The sequence below is a fragment of the Myiozetetes cayanensis genome, unplaced genomic scaffold, assembly GCF_022539395.1.
Source record: "Myiozetetes cayanensis isolate MyiCay16 unplaced genomic scaffold, myiCay2020 scf15, whole genome shotgun sequence".
Taxonomy (NCBI): Eukaryota; Metazoa; Chordata; class Aves; order Passeriformes; family Tyrannidae; genus Myiozetetes; species Myiozetetes cayanensis.
Genome location: NW_026087159.1, coordinates 17,391,546 through 17,412,137, shown reverse-complemented (window position 1 = coordinate 17,412,137; position 20,592 = coordinate 17,391,546). Strand labels below are relative to the sequence as shown.

Here is a 20,592-nt window from a genome sequence, read left to right as displayed (position 1 = left end):
CTGCTAAAATCACCTTTATATCTAAGGCAAATATTTTATCCAGACCCAGCAGTGCTTGGATGAGTAATGTGTAATGTGCATGGCAGGCTGTCAATCCCCATGCTGTAACAGGAAAAAATTCACCCAAACCAGGGCACAAATATAATATAAAGGCAATCCCAGTGCCACTCTCTGCTGGCACCTACCTCTGACCAGGAGCTGTGTGTGCTGCTCCAGTGTGTCCGTGCTGTTGTGCTGGTTCTGAGCTTGGCACTTGTAGAGACCACTCTGCTCCTTCGTAACGTTGGGAATGACCAGTGTCAGGGAGATGGAGTATTTGCCAGTTGTCCTGACCAGGGAGTCGCTGGGAGCTGCTCCTGGGGAGGGGAGGTACCAGGCCAGGTGGCTGTAGATGTACCTGGAGGCCCGGCAGGTCAGGCGGACGTCGCTGCCCACGATGGCTGTGACCTGGGGGGCTGCTTGTAACCCAGAGGGCACATCTGGGGGGAGCAGAAAACATGTTTGCAAATAAATCACAGCTGAAGAGATCACTGGCTGCCTGGTGGCTTCTCAGTGATCAAATCTCCAAGGCCATAATGGAAGGAGCCAGGTTTAATGAGACCCACGTTTGCATGTGGGAGCAGGCACCGGGGTTGGGAATTAGGGGAGTGAAGGTCCCTCTCACAGCCCATTGCTGACCTGTGGCTGTCTAGCCCTCAGTATTCTAATCATTCCACTTTCAAGTAATGAATTGAAAGCTTATAAATAGGAGTATTTAATGGGCTGAGAGAGTTTAATCAAGAGACGTTTCTATCCAGGTAGACAAATGTGTTCGTGAGTTCTTCCCTTTCTACCTGCAATCAGAGCTTGAAAATATAATTGCATAGGAATAAAGAAACCCGTTCCCATCTCTCAGGAGTAACACTTTCTTCACCACTGAACAATCTTCTCAATACTCTCTTACATCAACTATACCAATATTTATTTTCATCACATGTGCCTGGGTGGATATTTACTTGATCACTGGTGGATTAACTGATCTAATGATGTACAAGTCTTGAGGCCCTTATATTTAGCAGGGAAATACTCTGAGGCATGACTCCAATCTAGCCACAGAAGAGTAAGCTGGTTATTGCTATATTTATAGTAACTTTTCACTCCAGAAAAAAAAAAAATCCATTTTTCCAAAGTGGCATACTGAAGCCATTTAAGACAAGCAAAACTGTTTGAGCAGAAGGCCAGAGCCTGGTCTATAGACACATTCCTGTTGCTGCACTGGCCACCAGAGACCTGCAATTAAACTGGGACTGAAAGATACTCTATTCCCTTTTGATTCTATTTGTTTCAGGGATCTATCCACCCAGCAGACCTGAATGAGAGCACATGGACAACCACAGGGACCTGGAATTATTCTGCTGTCTGTGAGGTCGGGGTTTTCAAGCAGCTGAGAGTTACGAGGAGCCCCTCTGAGATGTTCTCAGGCGTGGGACAGGGATGGGACACCTTAGGAGGACTCTGGGCCACCTTCTGAACAGGAACAGTGTTTGCAGTGAATCTGAGACACTCCTACTTCGGTTGCAAGCTGTTGGTAAGGTGCCTTCTCAGGCCAGGATGGAGTGGAGGTACTTTGGGAAGGACACAAGTTAAAGAGGAGCAAGTGTGCACTGTGCTTGCCATGTGACAGATTCCACATGGGAGCTGGAATTCAACCCTGTAAACCCCTGCAAAAAGTTCTGCTGAAGCCACAGATGAGCATAAATAGTGAGGCTGCTGAAATAACCAATCTGCCTTAGAATAAACCATATATTATAAAAAATACAGAGCCCTGAAGGAGCTTGCAGATAAGATTAAAATTCCCTCTTCTTCACAAGTCATCTGGAATAGAACCCATGAGCTTTGCTTCATGGTTTTTAAAGACTGGCACCAGAAATATTTTACAAAAGATCCCCAAAGAGAAGCAACCCCTTGGGCACAGCTGTGGAAATTGTTATTTTTCTTTTCTTTCCCTGTCAGGAAATTTCAGTTTACCCTGTGCAGAGTGTTGTTAGGCTCAGCTGCTCTCTCTTGCTTGAGCTGTACACTCAGGCTGCCTTGTGTAACACATCCATTCCCTACTTCTGATGCCCTGTGCTTCCAGCATGTCAAGGTGATGCCTCTCAACATGGGGCAAAGCCTGAGGGCAGCAGGACCTCTCTACACAGGAAGAATTGGGATCCAGTGAAAACAGTGGGGTGTGGCATGAGCAGCATCTCAGCACCTCTCCCTGGGGGTGGATCTTGGCCTGGCTCCAGATTGATGAAGTTACTTTCCTCCAGTAGCTGTTCCAGTCCTGTGTTTTGGATTTGGAATGAGAATGGTGCTGATAACACACTGATGGCTTGGCTTTTTCCTAACTCATGTTTATCCCAAGTCAAGGACTTTTTTTTCCTTGTCTCCTGCTCTGCCAGTGAGGAGGTTCCCAAAGGAAACTGGGAGGGAGCAGAGCAGGGACGGGTGACCCAAACTGGGCAAAGGGTATTCCACACCATAGAACATCATTCCCAGTCTATAAACTGGAAAGGGCTGATCTGGGTTTGGGCAGAGGGGTCTGGCATTGCTCAGTGGGTGGTGAACAGTTGCATTGTGCATCACTTGTTTTTTCCATTTTTATTAGTATCATTATTATTATTTACCAGTATTACCGTATTTTACTTTATTTTCAATTATTAAACTGTTCTTATCTCAACATACAAGTTTTACTTTGTTTCTTCTCCCCATTCCAGGGTGGGGGCAGAAAGGGGTTTGAGCAAGTGGATTTGTGGTGCCTCATTTCCAGTTGGGCTAAAAACCACAGCACTCTTGAACCTGAAACCACAACACTCCTGAACCTGTCAAACCAAAACAGGGGACAAGAGCCCTCTTTACTTGCCTTTTTCTTAGTTTCTCTTCTAAACAGTTGCTCTTTGCTCCAGCAACAGTTAGAGAACTAAGGTGGGTGGCACTGGCTTGGGTCTGGCACTGCCAGCAGGGGCTGGAGCAGCCCCCTGACACTGGTGCAAATTCCCAGGGGGTTGGATGTGCTCCTTTTCAAGCCCTGAGTTGTGAGGGATGCTCCAGAGCCTTGCTGCTGGACTTGAAAGTTGCCTGTTTTTTTCTACCAACTTAACATTCTGGGAGCAGAGACCTGACTTGTTTTTCTTATCATTCCTTCTGCTGACATTTTTTATTTAGCATTTGGAATATTTTTAGCTGGAACCTGTGCTATTCTCTCCCATCTTGTTTGCCTTTCAAGCAGCTCTTTCGGCTCCAATAGAATATTCATTGATTTTCATTGCAGTGGAAGGAAAAAGAGAGGGGGAAAAAAAAAGTCTCTCTTGCTCTCCTCTCTCTTTTCCCCTCCTACCTGGGTTATCTGGGGAGTAGCTGCAACTTTGAGAGCACGTTTTAAGTCAGTTCATCTCTTCGACTGCTTTGCTTACATAATCTTGGACCTGAGCAGTGATGAACTTCCTCTCCCTGAACAGATACAGTGTTTTATAGGACTCCCAATAAGCTGGCTAAAAGAATGCACCATGGGGCCTTTTCCCTTTTATCAGCAGTCACCAAACATTTGTCTTTCATATTGTGTTACAGGGTTGTAGCCACCAAGTTCCCCCTCAACTGGGCGGGATTCCACCGGCCAAACAGGGACCCAGGCCGTGGGGGGAGGGAAAAAGGCAGCACAAATCAAAGGGAAGTCTGGCTCCATTTGTATTTACAAGGAATTAATTGTTTTTAATTTCCTGTGCTTTGCACAATAATCTGGGTAATTCAAAACTTCTGCTCTTGCCCAAATTCCAGCCCTGTGCCTGTCAGGGTGGGGGGCTGCCACCAGGCACGTGGATGTAGGGACAGTGAGCCCCCCCACCTGAGCCAGTGTGGGGCTTGCCAGAGATCCTGTGAACACATCACGAATAAGCAGATGCCAGTGGCACAGAATCACAGCCCAGCTCCTACTTTGTTCTGCTATCTGAGAGCAGATTTTTATCTCTTGTTTGAAATGTAGTATTTTCTTTCTGGTGGAAATCTTTAACTCCAGCTTTTCTGACTTGTTTTTGCAATCAGATGAGTGCCTGAAAAAGGGTTTTCTTATCATCTGTTATTCTTACCCTAATTCATTTATATTCTGAGAACATTCAGAGTTTTCAGATGGGTGGGATCCCGTTTTGCTGAATGTTGTACAAAGGCTAGAATGTGATTTACTGTGGACCTACAGCAATATAGAGCTGCCCTTTCCAAGGTGCAGAGTAGAGATTAGAAGGTAAATAATACTTGTCCATGGCAGAGAATCCCTCCAGGTCAGCTTTTCACTGCACTGGGAAGGCTTCAGTCTGCCTAGAGTGTCCTCTGGAGTGTAACTGGAGGTGGGCAATGACATGAGGTGGTTCTGAGCATCTGATGGCTCACCCACATTGCTGGTGGCAAACCAGTCACCCAGTAAATGGGAACACTGGGGGCAAACAGTGGTAGGCAAAGCAGGCAGGGAACAGGTTTTTTTTACCCAAGGATTTACACAAAACAAAAATCCTGGACTAAGAGTTAGCCCAGGACACGCTGGATGACACCATAAGCATTGCCATGGGAGGCTCTGCTGCCATGAGCAGCTCCAGGAGGGGCAGTGACAGCCAGGACATCTGGGAGAGCTCAGGGAGGCTTTGGGGCCATCACTCAGTGAGGAGATTTCTCATCACGTTGGTCCCCTTATATGGTTTGGATGCAGAGTGATCTCCAAACCCTGTTGACCCTTCATGAAATGAACTCTGCTGGCAAAGAAATGATTTAAAAATAGACACCAGGGCTATTTCTGGTGTCCGTGGGAGTTTTTGTGGGGGCTCTGCAGTGGAAGAACAAAATGGCTGCTGACATTATTCCATTGGGATAAAGACATTTCTCTGAAATGAACTTAGTGATTAAAACATCAGACAGAAGTGAGGCAAGTCCCCAGAGAGCAGCCTGCACAACACCTGAGGATGTTTCCCTGGAACACTCTGTCATGTCCTGGGAAAACATCTCAACCCTGACCCACTGGAACAGAGTTTTGAGGGAGTTCAGCCTCTGTATCATCCTCAGATTTCTTACCAGGGAAGAAATCTGTCGAGCTCAATTCAGCCCAAATGTTTGAAAGCAGCTCAGGATGCACAAGCTTGTTCCTTGGCAGGAGATAATGGGAGATCAGGTCTTTAAAACCAACACGTAAATTGTGGGGTGCCACAACTTGCAGCTTGCTTTGCAGAGAACGGGGAGGTGCTACAAACATTTGCAAACCTTGTCCTGAAGGCCCATGTGCTGGTCACGCACCCCCCAGGCTCCAATCTGCCCCAAGTGAACCAGCCCAGCAACCCCAAAGGGACCTGCTCAGAGCCTGCTCTGGGACCTGCTCAGCTCGGAACCTCCCAAGCCATCCCTGGACGTTCCCCTAACACTGAGGCTGGAGCAACCTCTGGTGAGAGGAACCTGTACCCTTCCCCCAGCGCCCCCAGGAGAGGAGCCAGGTTTTCCCCCTGTTGAAGCAGCCCTGCAGCAGCTCTCCCAGCAGCCTGGTCATGCTGGAATGATGCCCATGACTGAGCAGAGGACCCCCATGTGAACAAATCCCGCAGCAGGTCACTCTGCTGCTATTTTACTGCAGCAACACGACCTACTTTAGCATCAGGATGGCCACATTTAGAAAGTTTGCATTCCTTTCTAATCCACAAACACTACTATTTTTAAACACAGTACTTTCTAAAAGTCATGCTCGTTCAGCATCTGCCTCTTCCCCAGGATGGCACAGACTCACAACCTTCCCTGCACAGGCAGCAAAATATCTGCCCTGCCAAGCCCCACTCACCTCCTGGTCTGCTTTGGTGGAAACATTTCCACCACAAACACTGACAGTAATTCTGCCCAGTGATTCATTTCCTTCGTAACTAAAATTGCATGATTAAAACATTTGTGCCTCAAAACATTGCTACACTGATCTTAAAATAAAAAAAAAAATCTGAAATATTAGCTTACTGTGGGTGGAAAAAAAACCCCCTACATAACTTTATTACTAAAATAAAACATAGTTGTGAAAGGTGCATGGGGTGATCCAACCCTTTGGATCTGACCTTGTGCTCATTGCTTATTTAGTTGCTGCAACTTTGGTCTTAGTCACCAAGACTAAAGACTTGGGAACACCTGGCTGTGGGTAACACACCCCAACATAACAGCTGGAATTCAGAGTAGAAACCAGCCCACAAGAGGACTCAACACTTGGAAGCAGTGAACTATAAAATTAATAGCTGGTCTTCAGCCTGCCTTGGACATCTTGAGGACCTCTTACATCTGAGCTGAATCTCCCAAAAGTGCACCTGGAAGGGCTTTTTCTAAGTCAGAAAGAGTTAGAACTTTGAAAAATACATGTTGGAGGGTGAAACCCTCTCCTGTCTCCTCTAGGGTAGCAAAAGGAAGCTTTAATGGAGGTGAAATCTTTCCCCTGTAAGGCACCACCTTCATTACTGTTGGATGGCATTTCTCCTGTTTGCACTTCTGTGTAACAATGATGTTGATGTTTAGGGAGCCCTTTTTTGGTCAGAATGACTTGAAAGGTCATGAATTGCAGTGGAGTCAAACAACACAGGAGGCAAGAGGGGCAGAGGAGAGCAGGGCCCTGCCCGTGGCGAGCTTTGCCCTCACAACTTGCTTCATGGGGAAGGAACCAAGTAGTGAGAACCAGGCATTTACTTTCCAGGACACTTCTGCACTCTTTGTTCTAAAAATTGTTATTTTGATGCAAATTCTACCAGCCAACATCCACTCATCCAGAAAGTGAGCACAGAAAAGTTTCAGTTTGTTCTGGGTAAGCACTTGAACAAGGTTGTTCCTGGACTCTCCTCTCTTTTTAAACTCCCATCTCTCCTAAAAACATTATGTAGGTCTTGATCTCACTACCAAAGAATTCCTGTGTTGAAAGGTTAAGCAGATATTTGTTTGGATTTGTGTTCTTTGGAAAACCAGCGTGTCCACCTCCTCCCTGCAGGAAGGGCACTGGAGAGGCTGATTGCCCAGGCAGGGATCCAATGTCACAGCAATACCAGCCCTGCACCGGGGTGGACACTGGCCTTGCTCACCTTTGCTGTGTCTGCTGACTTAACTGGAGATCAACCAAGTCAGGGAGAGGCTCCAGACCTTTGGAAGGCTCCAAAGGCTCAGCTTTGCTGGAGGTTTAGTGAGGACAGAGCTCAAATGTCACGAGTGTTGCTCTGTGACTCAGGGCTGCAGCTGCAGCTGGGAAGGGCAAAAGGGGCATCGGGGCTGATGCCGGACATGTCTGAGCTGTGCAGGACCCAGCCTTGAGCAGCCTGGGAGTGCTCCAAAAACACCACAGGCAGGGACTCCCAAGGGTTTTAAGGAGCACTGACCAGCCCTGTAAAACTTGGAGGTGAATGAGACTATCATCATGTGCTGTGTGTGTGCTGTTACCTGACACATAGAACTCGACGCTCCTCTCCTCCTCGCCGACCTTGTTGGAAGCCACGCAGTAATAGATCCCTGAGGCACTGCTGTTCTCCATGCTGAGGGTGCTCACAATCTGCCAAGCAAGGAGGAGGCAAGAAAAGGCTGTGAGTGTGGGGAAGGCCTGGCAGAGGAGTGTTACGGCACAGAAACCGCTAATAAAGTTGTTTCTAGTAATGGGTGAAGGTCACAGACACACAAGAGCTTCCATTAGGTTTTTGATCTCTCATCATCTCACATCACCTCAACCCAGCCAACTTGCTTCCCTCCTCAATCCTAAACTTCTTTTTTTCCCTGTCACATCCATGAAAAACAGGGTTCTCCTTTGAGACAAGGCCAAGGTCCTTGTGTGACAACATCAGCAAAAAGCTGAAGAGAAGGCCCTGGAGGATTCATCCAAATGCAGCCCCACATCCCTCTGTTCTCTTTTCTGCCTCTCAGTTATGGGTTACATGTGTGACAACATCCATGTTTGCATGGGAAGCAGGTACTTCATATGGATGTGGCACAAAGAATCTTGCAGGATTTTGCTTTGCTTCACTGTAACCCCAGAGAGGAGAGGGAAGGATGTGGCCCCCTTGGTCCCCAGCTCACTCTCACAACCTGTGCTTGGAAGCCCCTTGATTCCATGACCCTTCCTCAGAGCTGTGCCAGGAGCTGTGCAGGAAGGAAGGAAGCTCTGGAGAAGCTGCTGGTGACACTTGGCAAATGCAGAAAGGGAGGATCACGAAGGAAGGAACACTTGTCCTGAGCTTCACCACACAGAAAAAGGAAGTGTTTCTGTTACTCATGGGGCTGAACTCACACACATCCTTAAGAATTTGTGTTCCTTAAACATCCCAAGTCTCTGCTTCTGTGTAGGGTCCCCTTAATGAGAGGCAGCCCTGTGGCACTGCCCTGTCCCTGTCCCTGTCCCTGCAGCATCACAGGCTCGGACTACCCACAGACCGTGCTTTATTTATTCCTCATGTTCCTTCGGGCTGGTGGCAAGAAAGCAGAGGCTACCCAGCAAGACAGAGATGTTCTTGCAAGATGACTCTGCTTCCCCTGCAGCCACTCACCTGAGGAACTCTGAGCCCTCACATTTGGAACAAATATCACTTTCTTTGCCATTCTTTCTAAGGCCTTTGAGAATCAAAACTTATAACACCCTCTGGCCCTTTGTCCTTATCTCCAGAGAGCGCTTTGAAGTGCACAAAAGCATCTCTGGACTTTCTTTTTAATATCCTAAACTAAATTCACACACGACATTCCTTTACCCCTCATAAAGCTGCATCGTGAGTGTGTCCATAGCTGTGTGGATTGTATTTTCAGAGTTATTTAAGATTTGCTGAGCTTTGGCACTTTAAATCCTGCAGGGAAATGAGTTTCAAAGGGTTTGATCCCACATGCATTTTACATTCTAATGGGGAACATTTTCAGCAGAATAACAGGTAAGGTGAAAAGTCTCCACTTTTCATGGGTACAGAAATCAACCAAGAATAGGGACAAACCAAGTTTAGGGGTGAAAACAGGAGCCCAGTAAACCCAGCTCCCTCTGGTGTCCAGCAAAGAAAGAGCTGTGCAGTTCTGGGTGATTTATGATGTGAAAATAGCTGTAACTTGGATATAAAATCACCCAGAGAAGCGTCTGCTCCTCCTCCCGTTGCTGTTCCTGTAGCCCTGGGCCTGATGCCATGGGCTGTTAACAAGCACATGTTCAGAGCTCTACCCTGACTTTGAGCAGCAGACACTGCCTGTGGAATTACTGCTGAATCAGGACCAAGATCTTTCTTCTCATGATTGCTGGATCTGAGAATTTTAGGTCTGGGAATAGAAAAAGCCAATATAAATGTACGTGCTGAGGATGGAAGGGGATAAATTTGGACAGCTCTTTAATAGTGATTAGTCTTTCTAAGTGACAGCTCTAGATGGGAAGTGGAGGATAATACTGTAGAGCCAGTCAAAAGCATAAAATATCCATTTTGGAATATGTCCAAAGTGTTAGGGGTGACACTGTGGCTCTTCTAAACACTGATGCAATGCCTCAAGCTGTGGCCCAGAGGTAAATGCTCATGAACACACACACAGATGCTGATGTCTCCAACTCCATAACTCAGGAAAAGTCTGGCAGGGTAGTGGGGAAAAAAAAAGAGCAGATAGCTATACTGAGACCTCATCATAGCTAATCTCAGTTGTGTCTAGATATGAAGGTGAAAAAGATGGTGGGAAACAATCTGGGGACAAATTCTTGGGAAAAAAAGTAAAAACAAGAAAGAATTTTCTTGTTTGTTTGCTCAAAACACTGTTATGCACTAGGACAGCAGTGTCTTACACACCTGATCAACAAGACAAGGCACTTGACTGACTTGTCTTACAGCTAGCACCTCCCAGAGTCCTCCAAAGTGTGATTTTTAAACCAGCAGCATCCAGTAGAGATCTATAGGTGATTTCAGAGCTGGAAATTCAGGATTTTGAGTGATTTTCTTGTAATAAGAATTCTTACAAGAATTAATGACAATTGTTTCAATTGTTATAGAATGATCTTGAGATCATTATGTATCAGCTTTTTACTCTAGCTGTGTGCTCTTGGGTCAATCCCTGAGACTGGGAGTCCCATTATCTTTCCAGCATCTGAAGTGAAGTTCTCAGTTGCCAAAAGAACCTCACCCTGGTTTGGTTCTCAACGGTGGTGCTTTGGAACACTAACAGACTACACCAAAGGGCATCCAAAGATGTCTCTGTAAGACAACACAGTTTTGTCTTCTACCAAAAGCAACCTGAAAAGCACTTCTAAGCCAGCAGCAGTGGTCTCTGCTTTTTGAAGCACCTGTAGATCAAGGAGACCCCTTTGAAGTGAACCAAGGAGATGCCAAAGTAACCTCTATTAACTCAGATGTTAAACCTTAAACCCCACAGCGTTCACAGTGCTCACGATTTGGCAGTTGAAATTTGAAATTTGTGTGCACTTGGTCATAGTGGCAGGTTGGGAAAAAGGATTTCGTTCTTCTAAATGCCATCTCTAATGAAAAAATGGTTCGAACTTGAGCAGCCAAACATAGGGATCTTTTCCCACTATTAACAGTGTTGGCACAGACTCCTCCCTGCAGTGGCACAGCCCCAGCATTTGGGGACCTTTAGCATGGAGTGGAAAAAATTCTGAGGGGATAATCCTCTCTGTGTGCTCAGTCCATGCACCTGGTGAAGTATTTTCTGTTCCTGGAATCAGAGCCAGGATAGAAGAGTCTGAGACATGGAGCAAGTCCAGAGAGACCACAGAGATGCTCCCAGGGTTGGAGCCCCTCTGCTCTGGAGCCAGGCTGGGAGAGCTGGGGGGGTTCACCTGGAGAAGAGAAGGCTCCAGAGAGACCTGAGAGCCCCTTGCAGGGCCTAAAGGGGCTCCAGGAGAGCTGGAGAGGGACTGGGGTCAAGGCATGGAGGGACAGGACACAGGGAATGGCTTCCCACTGCCAGAGGGCAGGGAGAGATGGGATATTGGGAAGGAATTCCTGGCTGTGAAGGTGGGAGGCCCTGGCACAGGTTGCCCAGAGAAGCTGTGGCTGCCCCAGCCCTGGAAGTGTCCAAGGCCAGGCTGGAGAACCCTGGGCCAGTGGAAGGTGTCCCTGCCCATGGCAGGGGTGGGACTGGATGGGCTTTAAGGTCCTTCCTACCCAAACCCTCCTGTGATCCTGTGATTCAAAGCAGGGATCACACCCCAGCTGCTTCCCTTGCCTTCTGCTCGGAGCCCTCACTCCCAGACAGAGCCCAGTGCTCCTGCTGAGGATAAACCTGCAACTGCCTGGCAACTCGGTATCCCTGCAGTGAAAATTCATGAACTGTTTACAGCCTGGAAATCTGCATTTTCTACTTTACCTTCCGCTCCCTGTCCTGGCCAAGAGCAGTTCAGGCTCAATGACACATCAAACTCCTGCCAATGAGCTCCAGCCATGAGTGGAGCACAAACCATGGGGCTGTTCCATCCTCGGCTCCTGTGCAGACGGCGCTGGGACCAATGGTAATTAATAACAAATTATTGGCATGGCGTGTCTAGACATCTTCCCAGTGGGAACTGGATGAGATCCTGGGAGTTCACTGCATACCAAACACCACACATCCCTGCCTGTGACTGGATTTGCAAGTAAAGGGCTCCATTTCCTATGACTTAACTGAAAGGCCACCCAATACTGCGAGCCCAAAGAGGGCATTATTAGCTAATAAATGATGACTATGAAAGAATAGACTAAGTTTAAAACTCAATAAGAAAAGAAATAAAATGACTGAGCTTTGAAGAACAGCTATGATGAGTAAATAGACACTGCTGCTGGGAAAACTCCTAATGGAATAGCTCAATAAAGTCCGTGTGTCCTGCACTGTAATGTTCCGGAGCTGATAAAAAGAAATTACTTTAGAAGTAGCCAAATAACATTCCACAACCATGTACCCTGAGTGTTTTAAGACGTTTTGTAGTAAGGATAGAGCAACAAGACCTTTTCTTAAGCTGGAGCCAGCATGAATTAACATATCTCGTTGTTCCTTGCTTTCTCTTTCCTTTGTCTAATCCCTCCCTCCAACAGCTGTAGTTGACAGTTCTTTCTCTTTCACTTCGTTAGCTCTGCGTGGGTGAAAATGAGGAGTGGAAAACGTGGGTGGAAAATTTCTCAGCTGTCTGACTCTGGCAGAGCTGGGCTGGAGGTGAGAGAGTGAGATGGAATTACAGGAACTTCGGTAGAGACCCCGCAAAGAAAATATTCAACTAACTCCCAATCCATCTACTTGAATGGCACAGAATAACACTTGTTTTCATAGCCTGACAATTCTGATCCATGAGGTTGGTTCATTCACTCAAAACATGCTAAAGGGTGGACTGAGGCTGAGTGGTAAGAGAAGCCTGTGAGTCAGCTGAGAACTTACAGGTTTGCTCCCGTCTCGGGCAGTGGGTGTTTCTCTCCCTGTGAAAGGAGAACAAGCCTCTTCACAGAGTGCAGCAGGAAAGGTGCTGGACTGGGCTGGAAACTGGGGGAAACCGGAGGTTTGAGGTACCTCTGGAGGAACTGGCATTTCTTTACCTCTGGTATGGATGGGCAGATCACCCTCTGGCCCTGGGATGGGTGGGTAGGTCCTGGCCAGGCCTGAGCAGTGACCACCCCCTGCATCTTCCTCACAGCCTGGGACTGCAGGAAGGAATTTAGGAGGGCAGGGAAGATACAGGGCCATTTCTGATGTCCCTGCTGCTCACCAGGCTCTCACAAGACCTGTCAGGACAGTGTGGTGCAATCCATGTTGTCCTGTGCTTGGGTAGTGCCTGAAGCATCTGGGCTGATCTCCCAGGGAGTGGATGCTGTGTTCCAAACCCCTCCTGTGACTGTTCACCTTCCCTGCCAGGCACTGCTGGACAGGGCTGGAGCTCCCTGACGTGGGCACCCACACGGGGACAGGTCTAACCCTCCTGGCTGAGCTGCTCACACACTGTGCACCAAACACATCCCACTGCTCAGTGTAGCCTTTCTGTTCCTCCAGGAGGTCTGAACCTGGCATTTTTGGGTCAGTTTTCTTCAGTGGTTGCAGAAACACCCCTGTGACCAGGCCACTCTCTCACATCTACATGAAAGGGAGAAGAGAGATGAAAAGAACCCCCCAGTGAGGACTGAATTATGGATGAGCCTTGCTGTTCTCCTCTGCTGGCTCCTCTTCTCCCAGGCTCAGGCCAGGGTGTTATTTTGCTAACGGGAAAGAAAACAAAATAGCAACCTAACTCCTTGTGACTTGAAGAGGAAATTCAGGCCGTTCCTGCAATCACAGGTGTTTCACCTGGTTTGAAAAAGCAGGATTCAGAGGGAGGTACATGGGGCTTTAAATACCAAAGGGAAAAGTTCAATATTGACTCAAAACCACTGGGAAAATGACTCGAACACAGTGCAACTGCCTCAGCCATTTGACCAAAACTTCAGTGAAGTCCATCATACCCTTAACCATAACCACAGGCTTTTCCTTAGGGATGAGGCTCAGCCTTTGGAAGGCAGGAAGGAGGTGAAATTCACTTCTCTACCTATGGAATAATAACGGAATCATCGTTAAGATGATGATGACAAGACAGCTCAATTTTACACGCAACTGCTGTCAAGAGTTGTGTAAAGATCTTCATGTGATCAAAGAGCACATCAAACACCAGGGGTTTGCTGGAAAAATCTGTGCTTGCTGCCCTGCCAGCTTGCTTTGAGAAAGCTTCTGGATCTGGTAATTCCAGGGCAGTTGTTCCCATAACTCTAGACAGTTAACATGTTTTCATGCTGAACCAGCAAGTATTGCTGCAGCTCTTGGAGGGTGAACTCTGGGGATGCTGAGGAATCTTGGGGATCAGGTGAATTCCAGCTTCTGTTCCAAGATCCAGCATTCATTGACAGGCTCAAACCCCACAGGAAAATCACCAAGCTCAGCTAATCTCAGCTTCATAACACAGTTCATGAAAGCCCTGCTCAGTCACACTCCAACATCTTCATTATTTCATCTGCCCAGTCAATGCTGATGAATTACTTGCACCAAGTGCTGAAACCTGAGGTTCATATATCTAGTTATATTTAGTCATAATCTAATTATATTAATTTGCATAAATCTTAATCAGGACATAAAAATCACTAGGAAACACCTCAGACTGTGTTTTCAGCCAGTGGATCACAGGAGATGAAAACAATGAACATACTATGAATTGTAAAATTGTGGAGCTCGTAACTTTAATACTGAAATATGTAAAAGTTGAAGTTAAAGGGTTGTAGGCTGAGCTACAACCCTCATGGAGCATTTCTAAAACTGAACTCTTCAGGATGTCTGGGGTGTGCAGAAAGAGCTGAGATGCTGTGCAAGGAGCAGCCTCTGGGAGGTTGGTGGCACTCAGAGTGCCCCAAGGGGACAAGGACACCTTTGAGGACTGTGTGGGGACCTTGTATGGATGTTTCCCTGTGTTGCTCACTTCCACAAAGCAGGACAATTCAGCAACCAAGAGATATTTTGAGTCACAGCAACTGTGAAACCTCTTTTCTATGGGGACTGATATAACTGATCATCAGACACGAACTAAGCTCTGGGACACCAGATCATATATTCTGACAGACTGTATATAGAGATATGTGTGCAGGGACACAGTAGCCAGGAGAGCCACAAAGCTCTTGTCAGCCCATGCAGCAACCAGAAAGTCTTAGAAAAAAGGACAAAACTTTGTAGGTGCACATGTTGCTGACCTCCATTTCTGTAAGTAATTAGTACTTCGTAGGGAGTTGCTTTCACCTAAGATCTAAAATTCTTACAGAATACATGAAAACCAGAGCTTAAGGGGCACTATGCCATCTAAATTAATCCAACTTATAAATATCTTCCAGCAATGGAAAAACTCGGAAATGAAAGGCGAACACTGATTTTCTCCTTCCCAGCCCAGCCTCCATGTTTTCAGATTATGTTTAGAACTGGAAAGTCTCCATGAGAAAGAGCAGATGGCTAAGGCACTGATCCTGCCAGATGCTGATTTAGTCTGGACTTAATCCAGAAGAGCACTTTAGCTTTGTGGACAACTTTAGGCATGGGAGTAACTCAAGAATCATCCTCTGCTTAAAGATGTACCAGGACATGAGTTGCATCATCCAGCACCTTGCAGGATTAGACCATCTGGACCATCCACCTCAAAACCTGTACCTGCAAACCCACTCCTGAAGCCACAAACCTCTGTAAGTCCAACAGGTGAATCAACTGTCCAAATCAGAGCACAGCAGACCCAGGAGGTGAAGCCCCATGGAACAGCTCCAGCAGCTTCCCAAGGGTCAGCATGGACAAGTCTAAACACCACTCAGCACCACCACAGGTACCCAGGAGGCACTGAAGAGGTAATTCCTGGCTGGGATCTCTGCAGCTCACACAGGAAGAGTGATCCCAGTGCTGGTGGAAGGGGGAACAGGCAGGGAAGGGGACAAGGAAAGCCTTCCCACCTTCGTGGAGCCAGTAACATGGCTGGCAGCCCAGATGGGTGAGGAAACGTGGACAACTCCAGATGAGACAGGCAGGGCCTGCAGGCACCTGCACACCCCAAAAACAAGGCTAGTTAGCTGTGGTCACTGCAGGCCTCTCCCATCACACCACTGTTCTGCTCCTGCTGCTGGGAGGAGGCGAAGCTGGGCAGGACACAGTGCTAAGTGTCTCAGGGTCCTTATCTGTGCTCACTTCACAGGACCCCTGGCACTGAACTGCTCTTACACTTCTCAAGACTGAGGGGGACACAGAGGGTTTTGACCCAAAACTCTTCGGAGAGTTTGAAACAGGGTGTGTGACATCAGTCCCAGAATTCTGATGTTTATAAGCAGTGAAATGATCCCAGAGCTGGGGAATTCAAAGCATGCTAACAACCAACAGCAGCTTGGGAACCACGACACAGAGCTCTGTGTGAGCACTGAGCCCTGGGAGCAGCCCTGGATCCCATGGCATCCCATGACATCATGGCTCAGACTCCATCCCACACATACCTTTGTTTTTTCCCCGTGCTTCATGGGCATGTTCTCAATGCTTCTGATCTTGTTGCCTATGACCATGTTCTCCTGAGCCACCACTCTCTGCCCCTCGGGTTTGCACCTGCAGGGAGAGGAGCAGAGATGGTGTTCAAGAACCAGACATACCACAGATAACCAGGGAGGTCTGCTGAGAAAAATGTCAGTCTTAGACAGCAGTCTTCAGTCTTGAAAAACTCCCAGAAGTTTGTTGTCTCTTTGTGAAACTACTGTATCCCTTCATTACAGCATCTCAAAACTATTACAAAGCACCTTGAGGTAGATAAAGATCAGTATGTGATCAAATAGGAACTCCTCAAACTTTCCAAAAGTTGGAAGTGGAAAATACTGGGTAACTAATTAAATCATGGGAGTTTAATCTGGCTAATATGAGTTATATTTCCAAATTCAAAATGTCAGTCACTCAGAACTGTGGGAAGGTGATTGTTGCTGGATCTGTCTGCTCAGCTTTCCAACAGGAAGTGTGGGCTGAGGGAGTAGAGTGGATAAATACTGGGATAATGACAGCAGAAGGCTCCTTTAATGTTGCCCATTCCCCAGCAGACAGCATATTTGTGCCAGTTATCAATCTTCATTCTGGAATATGGACAAAGAGCAGTGTATGGAACATCATGTGGAAAGGCACATGGGCACCATCCCAGGCAAAGGGCTTTTCTGGCTTCCTTAACTTGGAAGAACTGAGCAGACACAGGTTTTCTCATGCTTAGAAGTGTAAAGGCTCTGAGCCCACCGTAGGGTTATGGGAGGTAACATGAATCTGGACATCTGTAAGTGCTGACCAAGGGCTGATCCTGCAGGAAACGAACCCATAAATCAGCCCTGCCTTGGTCAAATCCACACAAGACACTTGGGCAACTCCCTGGGTCAAGGGAGCATTTATAGCTCTCAAAAGAACCTAATTAGATGTCTTGAGTGACTTCCTGCAAGGCACAATCCTGTCCTGAGGACGAAGGGAAAAAACCCAGAGGAAGTAAATCACATCACAGCTCTAAGGAACAATGATGGTGTTTGGGGATTCAAAGTGCACTGGTGAGGCAGAGGAGGGGGAAGAGAAAGAGAGAGAGAGAGGAAGTGAGACAACAGAAGGAAATGGGGTCTGTGTCATTTCCCACAGGAATCCTCCTCCAGCTTCTGCTGGTGAAAGATAAGGCTGCCCCAGGGGCCAGGAGAGGTAGAGCCACTCTGCAATTGTATTTAGATTGATAAGATCAGAGAGGCAGAGCTGGAACAAGGGTTATATGAGGTCCTTTGCCAACAGGTCACTGGTTTGAGTCTGGCTCAGTTCAGCATTCATGATCAGTTCTCTCTCCCTACACAGAAAGGCCTGGAAAAGATCTCGGGTCATCTCTGCAGCCTTCCTAAGGAATGCAGAACCTACTTCCATGTGGTGTTTCCATTCTGCTCTGGCTGAACCCCCTGAAGCAGCAGCTCCTGTTGCTGCCCTGCAGTGCCAACAGCCTGACCTAAGCCAGCAAATCTTGGCTCCTTATTGCCATGGGAGCAGTGGAACTCCCTACGGAGGTACCAGGATACTGCCCTGGAGAGAGGCACAAGGTCACTCCTTAGACCCAACCTGAGAGTGGATCACCCAACATCACGGGGACTGCTGCAGCAGAGAGCCAGGGAAAGCAGCTTCTCCGTGCTTTCTCCCTGAGTCATGGCTGTCTCATTGCACTTGGAACAGCAGTGGATTGGTGCCAACAGAATGGCACTTTTCTCTCTTGCTTTCTAGACCTGCCTTATTTTTTTTAATGGATGGAAAACCTGTGTTCAGCCCTCTCATTGCAGGGAAGAGTTGAAGTGGTCACTTTAAACTTACTTCACACAGTTCAGATAATATACAAGGTCAAGAAGAACATACACACCAGACACGAGCTGGGCTCATACCCCTGGAGATCTTCAGGTGGGGAATCACTGCTTGGGGTTTTAACCAACGGAAATAGGATGTGGTGGAAAGAAACAGTGACTTGGAACTACCATTCTGGAACATGTTCATCCTTTGGAATGTCACTTACACTGAGTCTGTGAGGCTGCAGGGCTGCCACTTCCACTCGATCTTGGGCTCAGGATTCCCACTTGCAGTACACTGGATCTTGTGTTTGCTTCCTAATTCCACCCGCACGATCTTATCAAAATCAGTTTCCTTTTCGTAGATTTTGGGTCTCTCTACAGGAAAAAAACACAACACACCACAAAAAATGCAAATGAGTAAATTTACATCCATGGTCATGATCCTGGTCCTGTTTCCATAAAAGGTTTTGAAACCTTTGGCTGGAAGAAGTGGTGATCTAGTGAGGCTCCTGATATGGTGGGGGAATTCCCAGCAGTATTGGGAGCATTCATCTGCAGAAATGTGAGTGTTGGTGGTGCTATTTCAGAACTGCAGTGCTACCACATTCATCCTAATCACCCTCAAATGATGTTGTGGACCTGCTGTAAAAGTTATGCCGTGAAACACCTACTAGTCAGGCACTGCAGGATCAGGGTGTGAGTCCATGTACTGTGGGCATGTACTCCTGAGAGGAACCTTATCAAGCAGCTGCTGTTGTGCAGTGCTGTTACCATTGTGCAGGTCCTCAGGGGTTGGGAAAAACAGTCTTTTTGATCTGAAACCTTTGCCTTCCTTTTCTGTTTATGTGTAACGTGCTCTGGATGAAGGGGAGAAGAAAGCAAGGAAGAAGTGGTGTGGAGAAAACGCTCGCAGAGTAATGCCAAGAATTCTCACCAGCAGCAAACCCATTAAAAATGTCATGGCATTATTCACATCTGGAGGGGTTGCAAGATCACACCCTTGCACTGGAAATCTCTCAAGAACAGACTTTTGTGTGACACTTTGAGGGCTGCTTGTTGCCAGCAGGAAAGAAAGGCTTGGTCCCATCTCCTTCCAGCTCCCACGGGAACACAGAAGAGGAGAAAAACACTAAAAAATCCCCAAAGTGAACTGAACTTTTCCTAACCTCGCAGAGGGTGGGTTGGAGTTTGGGGTGAAAGCACAGACTCTTCCCTTATGCAGACAGCTCTGCCCATCCCTCACCATATCTCTTTGTCTGCTTCTCATAACAGGAAATCAAACAGATTTATTGGTCGGGGTCCTCCTTGGGACACCCCAGTGCAGCCAAGTGTGGCTGCTCTGCACCGAGGCCTTTTGACAACTTGGGAAGTGAATGTAGATTAGATTTCTATTTTTTTGGGTTAACTTATTTCTTCTGCTGTCAAGGAGACCCAAGATATGTAAATATGAGCTACTGCCCACCTCATCAATCTTGAGCCCTTTCCCTCTTTTTTTTAATAGCTTTTTTTCCTTTCCACCCCTTTACTCTTTCGAGAGGACTGACCAGGCTGATCCCATGTCTTGGTGGGATCCTCGCTTTCCATCTCTAATGGTCAGACTCTGAAAGATCTTCCGACCTCATCACTGTCTGAAAACACATCAGCATTTCCTTCTCCACCACAGGGAAGGAGCATTGACTGGAGTTGGGTCTGCCATACCCCGTGCTGTAATAAAACATTATCTGCTTTAAAGAACCTTCATTAGGTCCTGATTAACCTTTCCCCTCAGAAACCCAAATGACAGCCCATGTTTGGTGTGGCTCTTGTGTTCCCTTTCGCTTTTTTGATCCCCTTTGGTTGGGTCTCATTTCCCCCACACATGCTGTGCTATGAGGATCCAAACCTCCCCTCCTCACTCCTTTGCTCCTGCAGGGAAAGGGACTGTCTCTCTCTGAAGGAGAAGATGGAGAAGGGAGCAGACAGGGCAGAACCTGAGCCCAGGGTGAGGGTCTCTCATACTCTCCTGCCCCTCTGTGACACACACAGAGCGTTTCCTGCACTGCATTGCTCTGGGTCACACGACGTTCTGCTGACCGAGCACTTGGAGATTCTTGAGCAATTCTAAGGAAAACGTTGAAATTCCTTGTAACTGGCATCTCATTTCCCATCATAAAATTATTTCTGATCATAAAACTAATTCTGTAAAGCTCCCCAGAGAGAGAAGTACATTTTTCATTATCTCAGACATTTTTTCTTTGCAGTCTCAAATCCCGTGTTTGGCATTTCTGGACTGCACTCAAAAGCATGATTTTCACTTGGAGAAAGAAGACTCTGAGTTCAGTGTGAAAGGTTACTCAAGTGTTATGTTTCTGGGCTGTAAGAACAAAGGTTTACACGCTTAGAGAGGGCGACTGTGTGGATTTGTGTGTGTGGAAGAGCATGGGGGCACAAGGGTTGATCACAGTCTTTTAGTATCAGGAGATTTTTCTATATTCTTGGTTGACTGTTATTTAAATTGTCCTTCTAAAAAAGAAATAATAATTTTAACTTGATCCAATTCTAACAAGAACATACAGGAGTGACAAATTACTGCAGAGCACTATTAAATATGACTTGAGTCCTAAAAGGAATCAAAATGATTCATCAATTGAAATAATCATTATTTATGAAGTTTAAGCAATTATTTTCTTAAATTTTGAGGGGTTGGTTAAAAGTGCCTCCCCATCTGTTCTTTGTAACACAGTCAGTGAGGGGTTGTAGCCAATTATGGGCACGATACGCAGAGATTGAGGCAGTTCCTCCTTGTCTCCCTTTCCCCTGCAGG

The 20,592-nt window shown here is 47.0% G+C and overlaps 1 protein-coding gene across 1 annotated transcript in view; it reads right to left on the bottom strand.

The window, feature by feature from the left end:
* LOC126637397 (vascular endothelial growth factor receptor kdr-like) overlaps window positions 1–20,592 on the bottom strand; it is a 127,621-nt gene that overhangs the window by 37,918 nt on the left and 69,111 nt on the right. Inside the window, exons 10-13 of the mRNA XM_050310631.1 lie at window positions 18,014–18,164; window positions 15,957–16,062; window positions 7,444–7,552; window positions 186–479 (exon numbers count right to left, since the gene is read on the bottom strand). Of these exons, the coding sequence (XP_050166588.1) occupies window positions 186–479; window positions 7,444–7,552; window positions 15,957–16,062; window positions 18,014–18,164 (660 nt within the window). The remainder of the gene's footprint in view (window positions 1–185; window positions 480–7,443; window positions 7,553–15,956; window positions 16,063–18,013; window positions 18,165–20,592) is intronic.